At 36.3% G+C, this 27,007-nt stretch overlaps 1 protein-coding gene across 8 annotated transcripts in view; it reads left to right on the top strand.

The window, feature by feature from the left end:
• Positions 1-24,372, top strand: part of ZDHHC21 (zinc finger DHHC-type palmitoyltransferase 21) — a 69,066-nt gene extending 44,694 nt beyond the window's left edge. For 7 of the 8 annotated variants that reach the window (XM_042963396.1, XM_042963397.1, XM_007098541.3 and 4 more), the window contains 3 exons: positions 2,853-2,969; positions 15,877-15,920; positions 16,468-24,372. In XM_042963396.1, the coding sequence (XP_042819330.1) occupies positions 2,853-2,969; positions 15,877-15,920; positions 16,468-16,600 (294 nt within the window). In that variant the 3' untranslated portion in view covers positions 16,601-24,372. The other variant, XM_042963400.1, reaches the window with a different exon arrangement.
• The last annotated feature ends 2,635 nt before the right edge of the window (positions 24,373-27,007 follow it).

The raw sequence follows: 27,007 nt of genomic DNA, 5'->3' as shown, positions 1-27,007 counted from the left end.
TCAGGGTAGGGATGAGGGAGAGAATGTGACGGGGAAGGAATGCGTAGATGAAAGCTCTGTATGGTTTCAAATGTCCTCTTTCCTGAGAGGGTGCTCTTACCTTTCTCTAAACTGAACTTACACCTTGGGCGTTTTCTGGATCTAGCCACATTTCTTACCAAAAAAAATGGGAGAAATGAAAACAATTAACAAACACAGTTACTATATCAGTTTGCTAGGGCTACCATAACAAAACCCCACAGAATGTCATTTTCTCACAGTTCTGGAGGCTAGAAGTCGAAGAGCAAGAAGTCAGCAAGTTTGGGGTTTCTGGAGGCCTCTCTCCTTGGCTTGCAGATGGACCATCTTGTCGCTATGTCCTCACAGGGTCTTTCCTCTGTGCTCAGGCGTTCCCTGGTGTGTGTCCGGGTTTCTATATTTCCTCTTATGAGGACACCAGTCAGATTGGATTAGTGTCTAGTGTAAGGGACTTGTTTTAACTTAGTCACCTCTTTAAAGGCTCTGTCTCCAAATACTGTCCTGTTCTGAGGCACTAGGGATTAGGACTTCAGGATAGGAATTTGGGGGGAGACCTATTCAGCCATAACACTGACTGTGTACTAAAGGTCTTGAATAGCAGATGGGCTCTTGTGATTTGGATAAAGTTTCCTAAGCCAATTTTTAAATCTCAGAAGTGCTTCATCAAAAAAAAAAAAAAAAAAAAAAAACCAAAAAACAAAAAAACTAAGTAAAGATGTTGTGTTCTGAAGAACTGTGCTAAATGACTACGATCTGGGTTTAGTACTGAAGATGTTAATTACGTGTATGTAAACTTAGAATGCTATTGTATTTTGAAAATGTTAAGAGTGCTAAAAAGAAATTTCTCCAAATATCTTACTGTTTCACACAGATACTCTTAAATGTAAGTGTGCAATGAAGTGAGTAGTAAATGTAATGTTAGAATTACATCTTTCAGTTTCATCATCCCCAACATTTATCAATTGTAGTTGGCTGGCATTTTTTAAAAGCTCACTTTACTGTGCAGAAGTATACAATGGAGACCAAAAGGCTTATGGGAAAATGGAGGCACAGCCCCCAGAAACTTTGTCAGTGACACTCAAAAGGGTCAGAGCCTGATAAAAACAGCAGCACAGTTTCACACACATTAAATAGTTAAGAAATACGTAAGTACTATGTTGAACATGGCAAGGTCCCTTTTAAGGACCTGCCATGTTGTTGTGGAGGTGGGCATCAGTACTGACAGAAGGGGAATCATCTGGAGTTGGAGGGAAAGTTGTAACACCGGATGTGGATGAATGTGGCCCGTAACACAAACAACTGAGGTAGATGGTAGGTGTTCGGGTGTGCGCGTGTATTTTGTGTGTTCCCATATGCCGTGATTTAGCTGGGTGCAGTTTTCCTGCTCATCTAGGGGTTCCTCCCAGATGAAATCACACATAAGCAAAACCAGAATTCTTGCTGCGCTCTCGTTGTTGCTTCATGTATCAACCGTGTTGGAACAAATTTGTGTTTTCAAACAGCATTATAGCAGAATTCACTGCACTTAACGTTTTTAGATCTTGCATAGCTCTACCTTTTCATCTTTGTCTGTTTTGTAAGGACTCTACATGAGGCTTTTTTCACCGTGCTTTTGAAATGACTGCCTAACATGTGACTGCTACACGGCACCTAAAATGTCTTGGTGAATTTAAGTTTCTCCAGGCTAATGAGTTAAATGGTTTGGGTGTGGAATCAGACTTTTGCTTGAGTCTGGTGGGTGGTCACTGTGATGCACAGAAAAGCATCAGTTCTTTTGTGTCAAGCAAGCTCGTTACGTTTGGTGACCTCCCTGTTTTTGATGTTGCTACCAGGATACCTTTAAGCCTTAACCTGAAGCAGGTTTTAAAAAGCACGTGGGTATAGGTTTTGGGGGTCCTTCCATTCTTCTGTTGCTTCTATCCACTGTGACAGTATTATACCAGAGCTTAGCAGCAGCAGTAGGTTTCTAGAAGTCTTTGTTCCTTCGCTCCCTTTCACTCCTCTGGTCTGTCTGCTTGGTATCAGAGTGCATGAAATGCTTCTTGTTTTCCTGTCTTTCCACCACTTTCTTGGGTTCACCCTTATTTTATGCCCTGAGCCAGAAAATCCATGGTCCCTCACAGCATTTCCATTTCTCCTTTCTGTCTAGACATTGCAAGGTGTTTCTGTAGTCTTCTGCATGCACCCCCGTTATAGCATGTATCACATTGCTTTGGAATTTTGCAAAGTTGGGTTCTGTCTCTAAATAAGCTGCAGCTTCTTCCGGGCACGGACCTATCTTTCTCATTTTGGCTTTTCTATTACACAGTGCATTGCTCGGCAGTGGGGGTTGGGTGAATGGATGGGTGAATGAATGAAGTGGGCTTAAGAGCTGGTCCACATGATCCTATCACTTGTGTTTCCCCTTATTTTGCCTAAGTGACATCACCTCTAGGTGTCTTGGTCACTTGAATTTTAATACTATGAATCAGGCTTGTGCATTCAAGCTCTTTAGCAGTATAATAATAAAATTTTCTTTTGTATAACCAAAGATTGTACAACATGGTTTTGTGTTTTTTTGCTGCAAATAGTAAATGAGTGTGACTAATTTGCAACTTTAGGTTTGAGGTTTTTTGGCACAAGAGTAGTAAAAATCCTATTTTTTTCAACTTGCTACTATGAGTTAAAACAATTATTTTTGAAATTTTCAAATATTTATATAGAAAGTGGAATAAACTCAGGGGAGAATATTGTTAAGATAATAAGTTAATTCGTTGTTAATTCTTGACTGTTACTGCAACAATAAATAACTTTTCAATTTGTTTTTAAGGCTTCCTTTTTTCTTCTTCCTATAGGACCTCTTTGTGGTTAGGCATGAATTGGCCATAATGAGACTAGCTGCCTTTATGGGCATTACTATGTTAGTTGGAATAACTGGACTTTTTTATACTCAACTAATTGGCATCATCACAGTAAGTATCTATTTTTTAATGTAATGTATTTATGAACATATTCCCTACTTATGAACTTAATTCCAAGAAGCTACAAAAAGTTTAGCAATTAAAGGAGAAAATTACTCACAGTCATTTATATGTTTTCATTTCCATATGCCTATGTAATTTTAAAGTAGTTACAATCAGTCTGTAGAGGACATATGCAATTTGTATCCTGGTTTTAAAAATTAACATATTTCTGTGTGGCTACAGACTTCGTGTTTATTGTTTTTAGTAGTTGGATATACTCTGTTTAGTGAATATACAATATTTTAATGAATAGTTTTCCTGTTGGTCAGCATCTAGTGTATGATCATTTTTTTCTGTATTACAAACATTCCTTTGATTCTTTTCCTCTTCAAACTATTTATTTACGGTAAATTCCAAAAAATGGAGTTGCTGGTAGAAACATTTTATTAATAATTAAGTCTTATTTTTTTGCATGCATTGATTAACCATATAGGATTTATCACAGCAGAAAAGTTCAAAAAGTGAGAAAAATTATATTGAGTAAGGATTTAAGTTTGGTAATACACTGTATTGTAGAAGATGTGGGTTAAGGTTTTCTCATACATTGTTGGTGGTGATGTAAATTCGTGTAACCATTTTGAAAGGTAAATTGTCATTGTGTATCATACTTTAAAATGCATAGTCCTTTTGATCAACCTTTACATGTTTATTTTGTAGAAGCTATTTTATTCATATGTGTGTACATAAACATGTATGTTAAAAAGATCTCCTTAATACTATGTGTAATAAACATGTATGTTAAAAATCTCCATTATGCATAACATATGTATTGTGTATGAAAAGTGTTTACCAGATATGTTCAGTGAAAAAAATGTATAGTAAAAAAAATGTATCAAGACTTACTATAAAGTAACAGTAATCAAGAAACTGTGGTCCTGGCACAAGGATACACATATAGATAAATGACATAGAATTGAGAGACCAGAGCTGTATATCTGTGGTCAGTTGATTATCAAGAAGGGTGCCAAAACTATTCAGTGAGGAAAGGAAAAGTCTTTTGAACAAATGCTGCTGGGATAATTAGATATCCACATGCAAAAGCATAAAGTTGGACCCTTACCTCATATACATATATATGCATATACATATACATATACATATATTAGTTCAAAATGGGGTATAGACCTAAATAGTAAGATCTAAAATTATAGAACACTTAGGAGAAAACATAGGAGGAAATTTTGGAATAGGAAATAGTATCTTAGACATGATATCAAAAGTGCAGACAACCAAAGAAAAAAATGGATAAATAAAAAACCATAAACTTTTCTGCTTCAAAGGACACTATGAAAAAAGTGAAAAGGCAGGTCATAGAATGGGAGAAAATAATTTATAAATCATCTATCTGCTAAGGGGGTTTTATATCTAGAATAAAGAGCTCCTATAAATAATAAAAAGCCTAATTAAAACATGGTGAAAGGTTGTGGATGGAGATTTATTCAAAGAAGTTATCCAGTGGACAACAAATACATGAAAAGATGCTCAACATCATTAGTCATCAGGGAAATTAAAATCAGAACCATAACGAGGTACCACTTCACACACGCTAAGATGGCTATAATAAAAAAGGAGGGGTGCCTAAGTGGTTCAGTCCGTTAAGCGTCTGACTTCAGCTCAGGTCATAGTCTCACGGTTCATGGGTTTGAGCCCCGTGTCGGGCTTTGTGCTGACAGCTTGGAGCCTGGTTCGGATTCTGTTTCTCTCAGTCTCTCTCTCTGTCTCTCTCTCTGCCCCTCCCCTGCTTGTGCTCTCTCTCTTTCTCAAAAATAGATAAATTGACATTAAAGAAAATAAGGTTGGTAAGGATGTGGAGGAATCAGAACCCTCACACACTGCTAGTGGGGATGTGAAACAGCGCAGATAACAGTCTGATAGTTGTTTTAAAAGTTAAACACAGTTATCATTTCTCTTATCATTCCACTCCTAGGTATATACCCAAGAGAAATGAAATCTATGTCCATGCAAAAAATTATAGGTGAATATTCATAGCAACATTATTCATAGTAGCCCCAACCAAAAGCAATTCAGGTATCTATTGCTAATAACATTTTGTATATCCATACAGTGGATATTATTTAGCCATAAAAAGAAGTCAAGTGCTGATACATGATATAACATGGATGAGCCTTGAAAACACTATGTGAAGTGAAAGAGACCAGTCACAAAAGGCCATGTATTTGTATAATTCCATTTATATGAACTGTCCAGAATGAGCAAGTCCGTAGAGATGAAAGGAGATTAGTGGTTACCTGGGGTGGAGAGCTAGCGGGGCTGGAGATGATAGCTAAACGGTTCAGGGTTTCTTGTACGGGATGATGAACATGTTCTAAAATTGATTGTGGTGATGGCTGCGTGACTCTATGAACATACTAAAAAAAAAAAAAGTTGAAATGTACACTTTAAATGGGTCAGCTGTATAGTGTGTGAATTATATGTCAATATAGCTCTTTCCAAAAAAAGCGTATTTCTAGCATAAGTTAAATGTTAATTTTATTCATTTTGTATATGGTTTGTTGATGTCCTTTGTTTTCTTAAGGTGTCCTTTTCTCACTGATCGCTAAGAAAGGTTAATAAAAAAGTTAACTTTCAAAAAAAAGAAATAGTGCAGGAGAGCGCTGTCTCTCTCTGTCCTACTGGCTGTATTCAGACTCCTTTGGAAAGGCACATTAGATAGCAGTTCTGGTAGTGGCCTCTGAACGGGAAGGATGCAGTCAGATATGGAAGGAAAACATTTACTGTATAACCTGTGTTTGCGTATTTTATAAGGTACTCATAGTAACCTTTTTTCCCTGGGTTTTATAAGAAACATTTTTAATTTTTTTTTTTTTTTAACATTTATTTATTTTTGAGACAGAGAGAGACAGAGCATGAACGGGGGAGGGGCAGAGAGAGAGGAAGACACAGAATCGGAAGCAGGCTCCAGGCTCCGAGCCATCAGCCCAGAGCCCGACGCGGGGCTCGAACTCACGGACCGTGAGATCGTGACCTGAGCTGAAGTCGGACGCTTAACCGACTGAGCCACCCAGGCGCCCCTATAGGAAACATTTTTAAACACACGGGAACTTCTAAGGAATTTTACAGTGAATACCCAACCACAATTAACATGTTAGAATACTTTACCTCATTTCATACCATCTGTCAATCTGTTATATGTTTTAATACATATCCGAATAAATCACAGGCATCAAATTGTTCACCATGCAAATCATCCACTAGAGCTCAATGCTTGTTTACATGTTTTTCCTATGAGGCCAAATTTCCATACAGTGAGAGGCATACAGTAAGTGTTACTATTGGATGAGCACTGACAGAGGCGCACAGCGCAACCCAAAGCCTTTTCACAACACAGAATATTACCATCACCTCACAGGAGTTCCCTCCTGCCTCACATCAGTAAGTCCGCAGAGGCACCACTGATGTTATTTTGTTCCCCACCATAGATTAGTACTGGTTGGAGAATTTCATATGTATCCATTTATGTAGATCTTCTTGTGCTCAAAATAATACTGTTTTCATCCATACTGTTGCATGTGTTGGTAATTCCTTTTTGTTGCTGAGTAGTATTCCACTGTATGACTAGGCCACGAGTTGTCTCTCTATTCTATTGAAAGAGGGCTGGCTTGCTTCTAGATTGTGGCAGTTACGAATAAAGCTCTGAATATTTTTGCTCAAGTCTTTTTGTGGAAACCTACTTCATTTTCTTGGATCAGTGTCTGGGAGAAGAACGGCTTTGTCACTTAGGAGAGGCTTACCTTTTATTTCATAAGCAACGGCCAGATCTTTTCCCCAAGTACCAGTTGCCCTCTCCCCAACAATATATGAGAATTCTGGTTGTTCCACATCCTTGTCAACATTTGTTGTCATCAGTCTTTAACTGCAGCCATTCTGGTAGGTTTTAATAGCATCTTGTGTTCATTTATATTTCCCTGACGACTGATGATACTGAACACTTCTTCCTGTGCTTATTGGTTGTTCATGGATCGGGTAATGTCTGTTTAAATATATTTTTACTATTATTCAGCTTGAAATATTTTCTAATACCTCTTGTGATTTTTCTAATGATGGTGATAAATAACATGGTATTAATAACAGTGGTGAGGATGAAAGTAGGTCTTTGCCTAAATTCTTTTTTCTCTACTTTTATATTAATTCCCAATTACTTTATAGTCTGTTCATCAGTCACGTCAGAATTGCCAGATTGTACGTGCATTGTTTGAATTTTCACTTTTGGATTTACCGAAATCACTGGTGTATATTTTTATCCCCTGGAAGGAGAATTCTCAGATTTTTCCAATTTCTTATGATGAATGACTGAAAATGGACATTTGGGACATTGCTGCTAAGAGTACAAGCTACTTATGAGGGCCGTCAGGGGTTTATAGCCGAGGGCAGCAATTTCTTTCTTACCTAGCAGCCCCAGAAGCTTCAGAGGGGAGGGTTTGGCAGAAAGCCTTCAAAATCTTTTAAGAATCCCTACTTTAAAATTTTAGCGTTCACTTCTGAGTTGGCCATAAAGTTATTTACTGAATTTGTTGGTGTTTGAAGGATGTGTAATATCAAATTCTGTTCTGACTCTATTCTGTATTGCCAACATGTTAATGTTTTTCAAATTGTATGATTTTTTTCTTTTGCTATAATACTGAACAACATTGTCTTTAGAGAGGTTGGTTCTGATGTGATGTTTCTAAAACTAAGTAGAAACCACGGTGTTTTGTTTTGTTTTGTTTTTATATATAATGCTTCCTCCAAAAGTTTCATTTCTTTCCGTATATGTATAGTACCCTCTCAGAATACTCTGTACTGGACAGTTCTGATGTCTGTAGAAGTTCGACATTTGTGAAACATTCAAAAAAGAATGCAGCGTTAAGAGAATACACTGTATTTGCTAGTCTAGTCTTTACTCACCACTCACTGTACTTCCCCTTGAATCCCAGTACGTTAAATAATTACAGTAAATTTTAACTCCATTTACCTGGGCTTTCATAGTGAACTTCTAGCATCACTGTTTTTGGATGAAAAACATTTTTTTTTTTTTTTAAGGTTTCCAGAATGCACTCCTCCTCACATTGATTTAAGGCTCTTTAAGGCTTCATTATTTAAGGTCATTTAACCTCAGTATTCATTTTAAATCTAATGAATAATTAGTATTTAAATAAAGTAGAATCTAATATTTTAATTAAAGTTAACATACAGAGATCATGCTTACTTTTTAAAATACAGTATGCTTGCTGTTTTCATCTTATGAAAAATTTGAGACTACCCACAGGAAATGTCACACCTGGGTGTTTTTGTCGTAATTTGAATCCGTGCATCTCTCACAATGGGAAAGAAGGTGATGAATTTGTCAAGTAGTATAAGAAAGAAGAGGAGGAGGAGGAGAAGTTACAGTAAATTTAATCCTTCCGCTAAAGTCTTCCTCCTTCCCCTATTCCTGCACCCCAGAGACCAAGAGGCATTTTGGGAAAACACTGGTAGGAGTATTATTTCGTCATATGAACTGTCATTACGTAGCTTGAACGTAGGCCTGTTGGACAACAAATACACAAGACATATGCTATCTTTTTGAGGTTTAGGTTGAGATTTTCAGGAAGCGGTACCTCAGTTTTCAGTAATTTTTTTCCCATTATTTGTTCTTACTTGGAATAAATACATCATTTCTCTCCATGTAAGAGGGAAAATCCTGTCTTCTTATTGACAGTAGAAGGTAACAGGATAATCACAGTAATGATAATCTGATGTCATGTTAGATTTAGCAAGAGCAGATTATCTGTGACCCAGATAAAATAACTAGAAATTAAATTTAAAAACAGTGGGTTTCTAATCTCATTTCCAAGGTTAAAAGATCTCAACACAACCAGATGTTTCTGTGGAATAGACTAATCTTAAACCCAATTTTAAGGGATTACCTTTGATTATTTTTAGATTTAACTGTAGGCATATGTTTATAAGTTGGTAAATTTTTAGTAAAATCAATATTGAAATTAAACCGTTTTCAAAGCAATCTGCTTTGAAGCGTTCTTTATTTAGGGAACAGATTATTCTAATTATTCCTTACTTAGCCTGGTTAGCCTTTTTCTGTTTCTGTTTCCGAATGAAATGGATAGTGATGTTGTTATTAATGTAATTGATGTTGTCAGAATTTCTTATTGAGCAGTAGTTCGCACACAGCCAAGAATAATGTCCGTTCTGATGAGCACCAATCCTACCAGTGCTGGGTGATTGTGTCAGTCATGTTTTCAGTCACCGGGCTTGGAGAGAGTTCATCAAGAAACGCTAGAACAGCTGGTACAGCGCCTTCTGGTGAGGTTCTGACAGTGAGCTATTGTATACCGTGACACTGCTCTGACAGTTTATCTACATTTTGTATACAAGCATTTTTGTTTTCTGGGCACCGTGGAGTGTATATAATAGCTTAAGCTTTTGATGGCGTCTCTGGAGCATAGTGCTTTTCTCAGTTGCGGTGAGGTTGAGGGTAGGGCGGGGAAGATGTATTTAGCCGTGGTTTTGAGCTTTTAAACTCTCAAAGAAGAAAAAGTGAGCTCTTGCATTTGTTCGTAGGTACTCTTGTGGGACTCTACTTGAATTACTAGAGCTAGCTTAAAGGAAAGCTTTTCAAATTAAGAGGGAAAATGCTCCCCCACGCCCACCCCCCCCCCACCCCAAATACTGACCCATGGTTCCTTAAATAAATACAGAAAGAATCACAAACGCAGGGTGATTTCAGTTTAACTGGGTTATCTTATGCAGTGAAAAGTATCTTATGTTCAAAATGTTAAATTAGTTTAAATGAGATTATCTATTAAATAGCATTCTCCTTAATCAGACAATTAGTGGGCTTACCTGCCTTTTACTATGTATCCAGAAATGTGTCCTGAGATTATTAATCCTTACAATTAAATTTTGCCAAGTATCCCACTGAATCAAAGTGGTGAATTAGCGGCATTCAGTACAATCTGTGTACAAATTATGTTTGGTTTACTCAGCTCTAAATCAGCATTGCAAATATGGAAATTATTGCTAATTATGCAGAACCCAACTCACTTACATTTCTACAAAGGATGCTCTGTATAGCATTTTGTTTTCCTTTCTGAATTATATTTTTTGTTTAATAAAAACAAAGTGTATTTAATGGAATACCTCTACTTGTAATATTATATGACATATCTTCTCAGTAGCTTTAAAAACCTAGAAAAGTCATTACAATTTAAAATGTCATTTCTTTTATGCTTTTTAATATTACATACTAATATTGGCTAAGTATTATTTCTTTGAACTGGAATACATAGAAAACTCTAGAACCTGGGTTCCCCTGTGCCAAAGAATTAGTTTAAATACATACTAAGTCACATTGCATGGTATATAAAAAGCATTCTCTTAAAAAATGCCTGCTAGCATCAAAATTATTATGTGTGGAATTATATTGCTCTTTAGCATAATATGTTCCTGTGTGAAAAATGTATATATATTGCATCATCTGTCTGCTCAGTGTCATAACTTCCCTGTATATCTGATAACGTTAAAAGTAATTAAAACTATTTAAATCTATTTCTAGAATTTCTTCCATAGGAATACTGCATTTTAATTTTCTCAAAGCATTACTAATTGCTTGAGTGATTAACTCAATGCTTTTTTTTTTTTTTTTTGGTGAAAAAGTTAAACATTTATGAGTTTTCATTTTACTTGCAATTTTCCACGTTCACTTTATTTTCTCATGTTCTGAATCTACATGCATTTTTTAAAATCTGATTTAAAACATTACTGTAGAATTGGAGAAAACACTGAATCCTGTATTTACGGTTAATTTGTAGATCTTTTCCACAATGATTCATATGCTTCTGTCACATTCTGTCAATACGTTAGTTACTCCCTAAATCTCAGCCAGAGAGGCCCATTACCATTAGCCCATCTTACTTATTATGCTGGTAACCAAAAATCTTTTTGAAAGTATAATTTTGTATTAAAAATGTAAGAGTAGTTGACAGGGAGTGTTGATTGCAAACATAGTTTCCAGCTGTTTCAAATATTCAGTTATAGAGCTTACTTATATAGTATGTTATTGCATATAACCGTTCTCTCTGGCATTCTCTGTATTTTCTTGTATAGTTATCCTGTATACTTGACCACTTTCACTAGACTGTCAAGCTCCTTGATGCTAAGGACCGTGTTGTAATAGGTCCTTAGTAGATTTTTGATAAATGGATAGATGAGTAAATGAGTCGTGGTGTATGTTACATAGTACTTATTTTCTCAGCTGGATTGTAAGCCCCTTGTGGACATTGGATTTTATCTGTGTAAAATAGGCCCAGTCATTTTATTGTTTGTTATAAAACCCACTTTTTTTTTTTACTTAAACATGTTTTTTTAAGTTATATTCTGATGTAATTGAGATTATATCTCTAAGCCCTCTCAAAAACAGCATAGTAGGCAACATCAGTAAAAGGTAGGACTGCTGTTTATTGAGGAGTTAAGGGTTCTAACATATACCGACTCATTTAATCCCTACAAAAATCTATGAATAAGGAATTATTATTTGAAAATTACGATACTGAGTTTTAGTCACTTTCCTAAGGTTTTATACAGCCAGAAAGTAGCTTGATGAAGTACAGGAATCCTATTGGAAAGAAATTTTCAGTGACTACACATGTAAGATCTACCACCTTCTCCTTTGGTTCCGTGATTGATTAAATGTTTCTGTGAACTTCAGATCTCTAATGAGAGATATAGCTGGTCCTCTCTTGGTGGATAAATGCTTAAAGTACCGGTTATTTCAAATGAAGAATATAGTGAGTTCTGGCTTCACAGGAGGAGAGAGAGCTATGATTCACGGGAAATGTTCTCTCTTTGAATTCCAAAGGAAAAAACTAAGGAATCACGCTGTTTCTGTCCATGTTCAGTTAGTTTAGTGCTGGAAACATACATCGGGTACCCACTTGGAACCACGTATGCTGCTAGGTGCTGTGAAAGACGTGAAGTTAACTGAGCTCCTGTCCGTTCATTGATGAGAGGTGCTAGGAAGTCAAGCCAAAGTCTGTCTTAGAATTAGTAGTAGTAGTAATAGATAAAACAGGTATATAATCTCTCGTTGTGAAGAAAGTTCCTGAGTGGTTTTTAACTCCAGATTCAGTCAACAGTCATTGAATTAGGTATGTGCAGCAGACCAAAGGAAGAATAAAGTGTTCAGGTGATCATCGAGGTTACACTGAGCTGTCTTCACGTCTTTGTGATAGAATGCTCTTAACTTTCATCGAGTTGGCAGTTCGGCAGGTCTAGAAACTCCATTTTGGAAATGTTTCCAGAGTTAGGCCCAGAGATCGCGACTGTGCCTTCCAGACTCAAAAGCGTTGGTCGTATAAACCAGATTGTTTGTTCCCTCATGTGGAATTGTCAGGTGTGCCAGAGGACTTTCGGCATATTCCTTGTCCTGCACAACAACGTACGTGGCAGCATTGCTTGGTGAAAATGAACCCAAAGCAGGATGAGTCAGTTGAATGGATCGGATCGTCAAGCTGTCTGTTCCGAGAGGGCTAGTTGTCTGGTGATAAATTCTTGCTCTTTGTCCTCCACTCTTACTACTAATTTTTCCAACAGACAGTAAATACTTTCCTATCCCTTTCTGTTAGGAACCCCCCCCACCCCCCACCCCCGCCCTATTCCAGATATAATCTTACTAGTATCTTAGACTGAACCTGATCGTTAGGGTAACATCAGCCAGCAGGAGAAGATAAAGGATCGGTTGATGAAATAGGTAAGGTCCATAGAAGTCCTGCTGTTCCTAATTTATTCCTTTTTAGAAAATAAACTTTCAGTTTTTAAATATAGGAAAGCATTCTCATATGTCTCTTAGTTATGCAGACAGTTGGAAGTCTTAGATATTTTTTTTTAATTTTTTTTAACGTTTATTTATTATTTTTGAGACAGAGAGAGACAGCATGAATGGGGGAGGGTCAGAGAGAGGGAGACACAGAATCCGAAACAGGCTCCAGGCTCTGAGCTGTCAGCACAGAGCCCGACGCGGGGCTCGAACTCACGGACCGCGAGATCATGACCTGAGCCGAAGTCGGCCGCTTAACCGACTGAGCCACCCAGGCGCCCCGAGTCTTAGATATTTTGATCATTAGACCATCAATGTGACATAAATATTTTTCTGAAGATAAGATATCCTGATTGAAGATGACCTACTATAAAAACTTGTGTCTTATCATTCCTTGAAGAATGAATTTTTCTGGATAGCTAGCTAGTTTTATAAAGCACTAAGAATTTATAAATTATACTCCTTGAAGATTATCTTACAGGTCATTGGCGATTTTCTTATTGGTCATTTCCTGATGGTCACTAAAGGTATTGAATCTTTTATATTGAATTAAACTGTCTGCACCAAAATCTATTTTAAATGCACTAAAAACGTTGGTTTTATTTCCCAGCTTCATAAAACAAAAAGTATATTAGGGGCATCTGGATCGCTGTCAGTTAAGCGTCTGACTCTTGCTTTCAGCTCAGGCCATGATCTCACTGTTGCTGAGGTTTTGCCCCGCTCGAAATGCACTGAGAGCGTGGAGCCTGCTTAGGGTTCTCTCTCTCTGCCCCTCCCCCACTCGTGCATGCCTGCTCGCTCTCAAAAATAAACCTAAAAGCTATATCAAACCTCATTTGGCACTTTTGGAAATAACTTACGGCTTCAGTGTTCCTGCCGGTAGTAACCTCTCTGCTCCTCTAAGTTTGCCTGCTCCTCTAAGTTTGCAGTTCCTGCTGTGTTTACGAATGTGATGGTGTGATAACTTGTGTTGTTCTGAGTACGCTCTAGAAGTGCCAGTGACATGTTTGTGACCTGTTTGGCTGTTCAAGTACAAATTGCACATTTTTCTTACAACCGTATGCTCGATAGCTGGGTTTTCAGAGAGTTATGCATTTGCTATTTCTAGAGGGAAAAGAGTGGCCTTCTTTGTCTAGCCTTACAAATCCTGTTGGAAAAGTCACGGCAAACGTCACATTCGTGGATAGAATGACCGTCTGTTTATGATCACTTAAGAGGTAGTATTCTACTTCTTACTTGAACCAGTTTCTGGGAAGGTGTCAAAAGCACTTGCAAATAAAAGCTTTTCCCACATGAAGTCTAAATCCAGAATCTTTGAAGATGAATCTTTTATCGCCACAAATAAGTTCCTCGGAGTCTTAATCAAATTGTAAATTTATGCATAGTAAAAAATTTCATACAATACTAGCTATGGTAGTCTGACTTTGTAATTGCCTTCCCTCTCTCGAAATGGTTTTTAAGTATTATCCCTTTGCATCCGTTTATTTACCTGTCCTAAGAACCCTGACAGATTTCTGTCCGGTCGTTTCCTTTGCATTTTTGCACAAGTTGCCTTCAGTCTTTTGGGGCATCCCGTCACCCATCCGTGCCAGGAAACCGTTAGAATGACCGCCTTCACGTTCTCTACAGATGTGGAAGCGGAGGCCCAGCCTTCCTCTAAGCCCGTGATCAAGGTTCTCATATATTTGCAGACTGTGTTGTCACAAAGTAAAACATTATTTTGAGGAAATTATGCAACAGAACTGAGAAAAGTTAGTTATAAATAGGCTTGTCATTGGATACCATGAATTTCAAAGCATGATAGGAAAACTGATGAATATGGAATATGTGGCTAATCTACCATCTTGTCACAAATCCCTGGGAAATATGGAAACGGAACACTGCTATTGGTTACTCTGTCATCTAAAAAAAAAAATAGGTTCACTTTCTCGTATGTGGGCCAACCGTAGTTCTTCAACGGTTCATACGTTAAGGACTTAATATTGTGAGATGTTGATGTAACTTCTACAAAGAGGTTTTTAAAGTCAAAGTGTTTTTTTACCAGTATCGTTGGGAGAGAGTTCTACAACTAGATGTTCCTGGAATTGGAGTTGCCGTCCCAGATTGTGCATGCATAGTGCTGCTTAATAACAGTCCAGTTCACCTGCCATATGTGAGCAAGCTATCAGAGGATAAGAGGGAAAGTTCGCTACCTCTTTTGCATATTTGAAAGAACACATTTCCTTTTGTACGACTTTGAAATGTGTCTGAAACATTATATTTGAAAGAAGATCGTGTAATTTGTGTTCTGAGCATTTGGCTATTATTTATCGCAGTTTCTCAGTCTAGTGATAGGATTTCTGTATATATGAATGGAACCAGCATGTCTAGAAGCTCTCTTCTCTTTGTTGACTTCCTTTGCTTACATATTTGCAATATTAGATAATATGTAATACATATTTGTAATATTAGAGCTTTATGGAAAACATAGAATGAGAAATTGTATTATTAGGAAGATACTGGTTTTTCTGTTGAAAAAAAGAAATAGTTTCGCTTTACCTTTCAAGGTAATAGATGCCGTAATATGGCAAATGCATAGATTGCCTTGTTGAATTTGTGTTTGTTTATAGAAATCCAGACCCAGTAGCACTCTGGCTCTTGGCAGCTTTCTGTTTATTAAGTGCCTTTCATTTGTCACTTTGGTATTTATTTTGTAGCGCATATTCCCTGGCAGTTGAATTAAAAATAGATCGTAGACTTTTAAAAGAATTATCAAAGAAAGCAAATGTAATAGGTTATATTTTAATGAAGTGAGACTCCTACAATTTTTGTGAGGTTTTGTAACTGAATACATTTTTTTGGCACAATGTAATGTTCGTTCTGTTTTTGTCAAGGGAATTTCAGCAATGTATGCAGTTAATTTAAAATTCTTAGTACCCATATGTAAACTGTTGAAGTCTTCGGGATAGTCTCTGAATATGATGAAAAGCATCATAAAGTAGATACAGAATGGAGTCTTGATAACCTTGTTACATCTGAGTATAATTTTTCTTTAATTTTTAATAGGATACAACATCTATTGAAAAGATGTCAAACTGTTGTGAAGAAATGTAAGTATAAAAATGAAATCTGTAGTGCTCTTATTTAAAAATGGAAACAGCTGGCCACATTTGAAAAATGTGTGCATGTGATGGAAAGATAACATAATGATGGCTCTTTCTCGGTGCCTTGTCTAAGGCCTGAGCTAGACAAGCATAATCCAGTCTTACAGTAGGGGTCTTCAAGCCATGAGAGTTTCCCAACAGAATAAGTACTGGTCGTTCTTGTTCCTTGTCTCACTAAAGTAAGTTAAATTATTTGTCCCGAAAGTACATCAAAAGAGATTTGCTACTGTGTCGTTGACACACGCTCTGTTAATCCTGAGATTCTCCTCTGCTTCAAAAGTTCCCCTAGGTTGATTGACGACACAGATACAATATCTGCTATCCAGAGTTAAAACTCAGCTGCGTGCCATAATGAAAGAAAAGCTGTATTTGTGATGCTGGGACACAATTCATCAGAGTCCAGTAATGGATCCCCAGCCAACCTGCATTGTTTTAGCTGACTGAAGTGCACCATGGGAGTGCTGTCTTTCACTAATAATGCTGTCTTCTGTAGATCGAGGCCCCGAAAGCCATGGCAGCAGACCTTCTCAGAAGTTTTTGGCACTCGTTGGAAGATCCTGTGGTTTATTCCTTTCAGGCAGAGGCAACCACTGCGAGTTCCCTACCACTTTGCCAATCACGTCTAAACAGATGGATGGTGGGCACAGATGGGTCCTCCATGCTGGAAATGCGTTACAGGTTTTCTGATAATAGAACTATGACAGTCTTCAAGTCAATTAAAATCCACCCACCAATCTTAGGCGTCATAATGTGCCCCAGGCTTTATTTTAATAGTGATCTTGAATCCTGTTGTGGGACTAATACAAGATCTATATTTAAGTTTTAAAGCATGTTTACTTTCAAATTAGCTTTCCACGGGGATCTCTTGAAATGCTTTTGTTATTAAACCCAAAAGGCAGTGATTGAGATAAAATAATTGTACATAATTTTTTTTCTTTTTTTTTAGTACTGACAATGTTGCCGATTTTAATTTATGGGAAATTTCAGATGTTTATTTAAATTTTTCACTCTCAAACAGTACTAACCAAATCTGAATTTAATTCTTCAGGTTTATAAAAGTTGATACACCTTATAGTATATGCAAATTTTCTTTTTCAAATGCATAATAATTTAAATAATACTGCCTTTTTTATATGCTGCAGGATTTTTTTTTTAATGCAGCATAGAATCGAACAATAAAACAACAACAGAAAAAGGGCAGTGTTTTCTTAGAAGTAGCTTTCTAATGTTTTCTGTTTTTCTCTTCACCAAAAGCAAAATAAAAGCGCCACTAAAATAAAACACCAACTACCTACCTTGTTTTCAAGGCAAGATTAATTTTTTTTCCATATTAACTTTTCCATTTCTTTTCCCTATACTGATGTAATTGTTGGTTGTTGTTCAAATAATTACTCCAAGGTGAAATTTTTGACCGAGCGGGCATGTATATTCTATTTTACCCTAAGATTTTGATGAGCAAAAAGGGTAGAGAATTTGCAATAATTCCACAGACACCTTTTCTAGTACGGTTATATTACAATGCGTATGTTTTTAAAGTGCTAGTATAACTAGATAATATATAATGTACAGTATAAAGAGGAATATTGTGCTTTTGAAAAACAAATATATACTTTTTACTTTTACTTACCTACTAGTAGATCTAAAATGACACACTCAAGGTTTGTATGTAATAGATATTGGCCAACTAAGAATGAAGTCTTCGTTATAGGAAGTTGCTAGTAAAAGTAAGTTAATTTTTGTGTACCTGTAATCACCCAAATTGCAATTGGCCAACTATAAGTTTGGATTGAGAGACCTTTTGTACTTAGTACCTAATGTTAGGAAATGACCTTAAAATAAGAAAACGTAATGATCTACATGATTAGCTTCTACAAATTTAAATTGCTAATGGTGATGGTCTCTTGGAGAGCATAGAAGATTTGTGTGAAAAGACATTTTAGCATGCTTTGAGAAAAATTCAGCTTTTACACTTTTTTCCATTAGAATACTGCAAAATCCATATATCCTTGTCAACAATTTATGTCCTCACAGTCTTTCCCTTGAAGAGAAGATTAAAGGGGTCCGCTGTTCTTGGAACATACCAGTATTTTCCTTTTAGTTAGTGTTGAGAGGAAGGAGTCAAACCTGAGAAATCATGAAACAGAAGATTTCCATTGTCAGCCAGTGAACTCTACTGTAGTTAGTTCTTTCAGGAATTGTAAATATCTTCTAAAATAACTGAATAAGCTGTTCTCAGAGATACAAATACCATGTCTTTCATGTTCTGACTACAGTGCTTTATTATTTAAAAATTTGGAAGTGGCAGATGAAAATATTTATTGGTGCTGATAAGATGCATAGTAAATGTAATATGAGGAGTATATTTATAGAGCTTAGTGAACCACAAAATTGGTATGTTTGTTTGTGTCCGGCACCTGGGTTGGGTTTTGTGCAAGCTAACATAGTGACCACATTTGGTCTGTTGACAGAACTGTTAAAGGGAAGTCACGTGTAGATATGTAGATATATATCAGTCAGATGCCTCATGCTGTGTACATTTCTGTCAAATGAGAACCTTGAGAAAAAACATAGCCAACTGTAGACCCGCTAAAGAGCTTTATGGACGTATTTACGCTTCACGTAGTAGCAGTAGCTGCCTTGAAAGGTATATACCTGGGAGATCCCCATTGCCGATCTCTGTCTCGGTAATGGGAGCCAGAGATGGTCCTTTCCCCGCCCTGAGGGTTTTTGTTTTTCTTAGATTTACCACTTCTGGGCACATTTTCCTCCCTCTTTTCTCTTTAACCTCCCTGTCCTGTTCCCTCTACCTGATTGCTCACAGTCATTGGGGTACAAACTGATACACTAGGCAAGGCATATATTTATTTTGTTTGAATGGCAGAAATGCTACGTATCAATCTATATAAGAATCTATATTAAAGCCTATCTGTATACACTTTTGCTGTAATTTTCAGTGTGCTCAAGTCAGCACACCTAACTGTGTTTACAATTCTCGAGCGATGACTTGAAAGAAGCCAACCGGCAGTTTCCTGGGACGCATGGAGTCTAGTTGTGTTCTCTCTGCGCCCTCTTTTGGCTAACTAATGTAATTATACTGGTTCTAGAGATTTATTGCCCCACAGTTCATTATTTGTATGGCCTAATTCTGAGCATGCCAGAGGTGCAAACTTAGGGGAAGTGTTAAGTACAAAAACGTAAGAGTTTATGAAAACCAGTGCATTCCCGTTTATGATGGCAGTGTCTGGATCATACAAATATGATAACTGCTTTGCTTCATCTGTGTATTTTATTATACTTTTTTACTATCCATTAGAAATTTATATCAGATCAGGGTAAACAAATGTAAACCATTTCATGAATAATATTTTAAACCTTATTTCGGCGAATTAAGTGCTTAGAATTAGGAAGGCCATTACCTAAAATTACCAATTCATTACAAAACACAGAAACTTCCTGTAGTTACATTGGCAAGCAAGTATCTAATGTGTTTTAATGAATATCTAAAAAAATACATTTAGATTTTTTAGTCTCAGTTTCAGAATGATTTTTTTTACTGATTTTATTGTATTCATAGAATAATAGATTAATAATTCTTTCTATACTTCATTCTTTTTAAGAGTATAAGTTATACTCTTATAACTCCCATTCAGAATTATAGCTATAACTTTAGTAGTCATCATATTATGGGTTTTGGATAACTGTGAAAATGACTAATGTTGAGCCTTATTAGAAAATAATTACAAGCAGTGAAATTACTGATATAATCTATTTCTTGGATGAAGTATTTCCTTATAAACATTCCATTTTGTTTTAAGCAAAATATATGTTAAAGGATGCTTTGCATCAGCAATTCTTAATTGGGCTCTGGAAGTGAAAGATTTTTAGCCAGATATTCTGAGTTACCAGTTATATTTGTTGTTGTTCTCTTCTGTAAACAAAAACGCTTATGGGCCCAAGATTGTAGGCAAAAATGGACTGAGTTCAGAATCCCCCAGACAGCAAGCCTCAGTTTAAAGAGCTTTTGGTACTTTGTAACCAAGACTTCTAGTTTAAAAATACAAAGTTAACTGGTGTTCCATTATAAGAAAAATACTGTTTTGCTTAAGAATTGTATTAAAAGTACTTCATGTAAGAGGTAACCATATTTAAAATTTTAGTTAACGTTCTAACCTCTTTTAACAGAAGAAAGCATAGTTTACTTTTAATAGTAATGGAAGTACGGAGCATAATCAGACATAATGCTCCATATGACAACTAAGTTAAAACTTCTGTCGGACTGAACAGCAGTGACTTTTTGCCGATGCTTGGAGGTATTTTTCTCTGCGGATGCTGGCTAATTATAGCTATTCATTGTCACACTTTTAAGTCACTTCCATAAAAGTTGAAGGTGTGATTCGCTCAAAAGGGTGTATTATTTCTGAATGCTAATCAGAAAGACTTAGGTTAGGAGGACACTTCCGACTGGGAAGTGTGAAGTCATTTAGAGTATGACCACACGGTTTCCTATGTATTAGATCACAGGGCAGTTCGTGTGTTCTCGCGTGTGTTGCTGTAAAATCGCGGTGTGTCCGGCCCTGGTGTACAATGGCATTAATGTTAACAGAGCTGCTAGTCTCTCTCTGGACTTTTCTCTAGTCTCTAACTACTTCCCTCGTGCTTCATGTATGAATAGATTATCTAGCTCAAGTTTACTAAACGAGTGCTGCTTCATTAAACAAATTTTTGACATCACCTCAAATGTAAGTAGATATACCTAGAATTTATTTGGGAAAGCTTATATGTACAAACATCAGATAGTTTACTAATAGATACAAGGTTTAGCTTTTTTTTACCCAACCTGTTCTTGCTTTTGAAAATGTATGTATTGGCAGATGTAGTCATGCACATTTAGTATGTTCTATTTGCTAGTGTTATTAGCCATATAATTAACAGCTGAACGAGTGTATTATTTAATGTCATTTGTTACCTTCTACTCTAAGAATCATCCTCAGATTTTATCTATAAATCAACAATTGCACTGTGCTCTGAATTTAGCCATTTTCAATTGAATTCTAGAATATTCTGCGGTAGAATGTGAGAAAGTAATAGAAGCAACTTGTTTAAAGTATTTTGAACCCGTGTTGTTGTTTTATATATCAGTCAGTATTTAGCATTTCCGCTGCCTTTGAGATAATGATGGTTTAATTTCAGGAAAGTGTTTTCTCTGATGTCTCCTTTCATCATCATTGTGCAGTTTTTAACAACGAAATTTACTGCATTTTTGTCTGTTCTTCAGATGTTGTAATACTTCCTGCTAGTGCTAATTTGCAACAGAAATAACAGTGGCATTTATGGTTCTTAAGGTGTTGATATTACCAGTATTTTCCATTCTCACTATATATATTTTTACTATTATATGTCCTTTTCCCTCATCCACCATAGAGGGCAGATACAAATGAGCAGTGAGTAGCCAAAATTGGATAAAGATATTAGGGAAACTTTCGAAGATGGGAAGAAGGCTAGACGGGACATGTATAAGCAGCATCTCAGCAACAGGGTTGACAGGAGATAGTCTCTGTGACATCAGGAAATCCCCAGCTGTAGTCATTTTAGCCTTATCTCTTGTTGATAATCATTTTAATGTAAGAGTTGTTAATGCATGGGAGCATTTAGTTAGAGTTATTTATATTGCTGATTCTCATGAGTTGGCCAGATGCCTTTGAAAAAGTATTTTAAATTTTAAACATTATAATTATGTAGCGTATGCTAACCTGATGTGTTACGAATAATGTGAAAGCTACGGCTATTTAATGGAGACTTGGGAAATGAATAGGTTATTGAAAGTTTGATTGGAAAAATTGGGACCTTTTTTTTACAAGCCACCTATTGCAAATAAAGGATACAAAATATTATAGTAAATTTGCCACTAGAGGGAAAATTAGCAATTTGTGTATAAAAGGTGATTTTCACTTTAAAATTTGGGCTATTTTGGTCCCTCCAAGGTCACTATATCTATTGGTATTGTGAACATCTGTAACATGTAATGTAGCACTTGCCACAGTTGTTCGACACCTGGATCTTTTTGGTATCGATAGCTTTATATATGAGCAAAGGTATGGACAAAACAGCAACAACAAAAGTTATGCTTCTTTTTGTGGCTTCGCTTGCCTGTTTGACTTCGTACAGGGTTTCATTGCATAGGCTGTTAACTAAAGGGAAAGGTTGTCCGCATATCGCCAGCTCTGTGTTCTTGCCAGTGTGCACTGGGTGATCTTTCAACCTACTGGTGCCTGAAGTTAGTGTTTTACAGCCTCAACAACTAAAACATACTGGTGCTACTCACTTTAGCATTGAGTGACATTTTTAATTCCTGTACCAAAGAATTATTTATTTAGGTTTTTTGTTTGTTTTTTTTTTTGGTTGACTGGGACTTTGCTTCTCTCATCCTTCTAAATAATGTCCCTAAGAACAATTCTGATGAACACATTTGAGTTTTTGCACACTTCTGCCTCAGTTTAATTGGTTTTAAATGTCTCTCCTTTGGACTTTTTTTTTTTTTTTTTAGGCATATTAGTATGGTTTTTCAGTCTGTATTTTAATATAGATTGGCTACTTTAAAAGGTAGTTTAATAGGTTGAGGTTACAAAAGATAATTGAACACTTTTCACAAGATTGTATTTTATTTCTGCAGGAATAAATGAAAAATAATAAGAACTCCTTTTATTTCTATAAATGAGCTATACATCCTATTGAGCCCTTTTAGTGAATGCTGAAACAAAATGCTAAAATGAAAAGTTGTAACGGGCTCATTCTGATTATAAATGAAGAATTCTGCATCTGTCTATGTATGGGTGTGGGGGGATTATTTTCCAAATAAAAATACAATTAAAGAACACCTTTAAAAAATATATATATCTATACACACACACCACACACACACGCGCACACGCGCTCCCCAAGAGGAAATGCAAATGTACCTTGATTTAAGCAAAACGATCATAGAAAATTGAACTTCACCAACACACACACACACCCACAAAAGGTGTCTGGATATTGCTACTCACTTTACATGAAACTTAGAGTAAGATTATTTTCAGAACTACTTCTGCTTAGTGATTCATTTTACCAAAAAATGGGGGGAAATGCCCTTTAGAAATACTTGCAATTGTCCAAATGTAGTACGGCTGTCGGGGTACACTCTGCCGGTTCCCTGTTTTTTCTTTTTCCATAAATTTTCAAAATACTTATTTAGTGTCCTTAAAACTGCAACTGAAGTGGTTAAAATTTCTGGCAAGAAGATAACTGTTCGTGTATTGGAAAAGTTGACAATCACATTTGAGAATGTTTTACATTATTTTCAGTCAACCGAAATCAAGTTTCTCCTTGAATGTAGATACAGTATATGGTTTTGCAGTGATTTCTGAATGGAAAAAAAGAGTCAAGTCTGAAACTTAAATGGAATATGACATAGGATCATTTGAATTATATATAGAAATACGGATGTACATGCCATTAGAGGTAACAGGGCAATTTACTTGTAATCAAAATGGGAAGAAGCAACATTGTGTCTCTAATTGTCAACAATATATTTCCCAGGTTCTGTTGCTGCAGTATCGGTTTTGAGTTATTTGGCTTGTTTATTATTTAAAGTACTGTGGGTGAATGCAGTTGCTTGTTCAAGTTATTGGTAGTGGATAGTTCACCACTATTTGTTGTCCTCCAGAGATGAACATTAAAAAGAAGTTCTTCTTTAGTGTAGGCAGAACGAAACAACTACGATGACCCGATAGGAAGAAATTCCTTCACAATCCGAGACCAGTAAGTTGCGAGTCTAACACAGGGGGTGCACGATAGCCGTTCGGAGGCCTGAGCACAGATAACCACGCTTGTATGAGCCGTGTGTCCCCGAAGCAGTCTTTTTAAAACTCTGACTGGCAAGTTGAATGGGCAAAATCTGTGACATTTTGGGGCTCCTAAAATTTTGTGTCCATCTCAAACTGTGTCTAATGTTCTATCCTTAAAATAAAAGTCTTTTAATAGTGGGGTGTTCCAAGTGCCATAAAGATCCTGTTTTCGAATGCGTCAGGCGTTTTTTCATTCAGTGCATATGTTTAAATCTGAGTGCTGTTTGGCTGCATTGTCTGTTTTACCTTGTCTGGTCCCTCAAGAGCATTTAAAGAAGATCTTCACTAACATTTCTAGTGCTAATGGTAATAGGGAAAATAATAGCTGAGAGCTGAGACCAGACTGAAAAGAGAGAGGAAGCCATGTATCTGAGATACGCTTGTTTAAGTGAAAGATCTACACTGGTTCTTAAAATGGAAAACCATGTATCTACCTTAAGAACAATGTTTTGTGGGTTTTTTTTTTTAATTTATTTCAGTGATTTAGTTTTTATTCCTGTAATATTTGTTTTTCTTTGCAGATTGTTTTTAATTTAAATTGTGGAATTTTTACTTCTCTTGAAATGTATTATGTACTGTATTTTTAGAAATCTTATTTTTAAATAAATATTTTTCAAAAACATAAGACTGTTTTTCTCCCCCACCTCTTTATTTATTAAAATCAACCCAAATTCTAGATTTCAGGACCAAGAGATGATAGGCCACTTTTTTTAGTTTTACGCAATTTGGATGGTTATTCATGATTAGTAGCCTTTTTAGGACACTGTTCTACCGTAATCCCATAATTCATCACACATCAAGAAGAACTAGGTACACATACTAGGGTTGACATTGACAAACACAATATTTGCAGTCAGACATTTTTGTCTTAGAGATGACCCATATGGCTAGATTCAGTCCTCCAGTTTATTTCCCATTTTTTGTGCCAGACACTTTTATAGAAATATTTTTTTTTGAGGAATAATTTACGTAAAATGCAGAATATTCAGGTATACAACTAGACATTTTAGAGCTAGGGATATTGAATTCCTTAAAGCCTTTGCTCTCATGGAGTTATATTCTAGGAGTTTCTGGATAGCTTTTTATTGACAAATTTCCAAAGTCTCAACTAACCGCTTTACTTGGCCATGCAAGAAGTCACAAAGGAGAAAGTATATTCGTGAATATAAATTGGTCAAAAATACCATCTGAAAATCCGTACGTCTTAGAAACCGTGAAGGACTATGAACTGCCCTGAGATGGAAAGATACAGGCTTAACTTTAGTTTTAAAATTCTTAAGTTTTTATTGTCATAAAAATTATGTTGATAAATATCCTGGATTAACACTTAAATGACTTGGTAGAATTGTAGATAAAACTACAAACTTACTGCGTTGGTGAATGAAAGCAAGTTCAGTTGCATTCTGACCAACTGAAGGATTCTAAAACTTTAATCTTGTTTCATTTTGTTTCCTTTGCTCTGATTCTAGGCAACATTTACAATAATTGTACTTCCTTAGTGATGATCAATTACAATGATTCTATATCTCTTAGGTCATAGGACTCCTTTACATTCATAAAAATTACTGCAGGCCCCAAAGAGTTTTTGCTTATTATGTAGGTCGTCTTAATTACTATTGGCTGTATTAAAAAATTAAAACTGAGAAGTATTTTAAATGCTTATTTATTCATTGGAATAGCAATAATAAGCTGATTGCATGTTAACATAAGTAATGTATTTTTATTTAGAGACTCAAGAGTTTTGGTTGTTTTTTTTTTTTGCAAAGTTCTAGTATCTACCTTCATAAAAGAAATTTGAAATCTCATACTGTTTCTGCATTTAATCTGTTGCATTGTTATTTTGGTTGAAGTATCTAGAGAAATCTGGTCTTATGCAAATAGTGTAGTTGTGAAAAAGAATAATGTTTTCAAGTGGCTGTTCATAATCTTTAATACTACACAAAAACTCAGCAAGTATTGGTTTCCTGAACTTGCAACGTGGAACCAGAAACAATACCAAGAAACGTTTTTAAAGTTTTTAATTTTAATTCCAGTTAGTTAACACGCAGTGTAATATTACTTGCAGGTGTACGATGCGAGGTGATTGAACACGTCCATACAACACGCCGTGTTCATCACAAGTGCACTCCTTAATGCCCATCACCTATTTAATCCATTCCCCCACTTACCTCCCCTCTGGTAACCAGCGGTGTGTTCTCCATAGTTAAAGGAGTCTGTTTCTTGATTTGCCTCTCTCTTTTCCTTTGTTCAGTGGTTTCTTAACATCATATGGTATTTGTCTTTCTCTGACTTGTTTCACTTAGCATTGTACTCTCTAGCTCCATCCATGTCGTCACAAATGGCAAGATTTCATTCTTTTTATAGCTGAATAATATTGCATGGTCTGTGTGTGTGTATGTATATGTGTACACACACACACACACACATCCTCTTTTTTAAGTTTTTCTGAGAGCAAGCAGGGGAGGGGCAGAGAGAGGGAGAAACAGAATCCCAAGCGGGCTCTGTGCTGTCAGCGAGGAGCCCAAAGTGAGGCTTGAATTCACAAACCACGAGATCATGATCTGAGCCGAGATCAAGTGTTGGACGCTTACCTGACTGAGCCATCTAGATGCCCCTATACCACATCTTTATCTATTCACCAGTTGGTGGACACTTGAGCTGCTTAGCTATTGTAAATAATGCTGTTATAAACATAGGGGTGCATGGATCCCTTTGAATTAGTGTACTTGTATTTTTTGGGTAAATACCCAGTAGTGCGATTATTGGATCATAGGGTAGTTCTATTTTTAACTCTTTGAGGCCTTCCATAGCTTTTGCACAGTGGCTGCGGCAGTTTGCATTCCCACCAACAGTGCAAGGAGGCTCCTTTTTCTCCATGTCCTCGCCAACACCTATTGTTTTTTTGTACTGTTGATTTTCACCATTCTGACAGGTGTGATATCTCATTGTAGTTTTGATTTGCATTTCCCTGATGATAAGTGATGTTGAGCATCTTTTCATGTGTGTATTCGCGGTCTTCTTTGGAGAAATGTCTGTTCATGTCTTCTGTCCATTTTGAACTGGATTATTTTTTGAGTGTTTTATAACTCCTTTATGTACTTTGGATACTAATCCTTTATCAGGTATGTCATTTGCAAATATTTTCTCCCA

The sequence above is a fragment of the Panthera tigris genome, chromosome D4 (assembly GCF_018350195.1).
Source record: "Panthera tigris isolate Pti1 chromosome D4, P.tigris_Pti1_mat1.1, whole genome shotgun sequence".
Classification (NCBI taxonomy): Eukaryota; Metazoa; Chordata; class Mammalia; order Carnivora; family Felidae; genus Panthera; species Panthera tigris.
The sequence above is the reverse complement of the archived record's forward strand: the minus strand, read 5'-3'. Positions and strand labels throughout refer to the sequence as shown.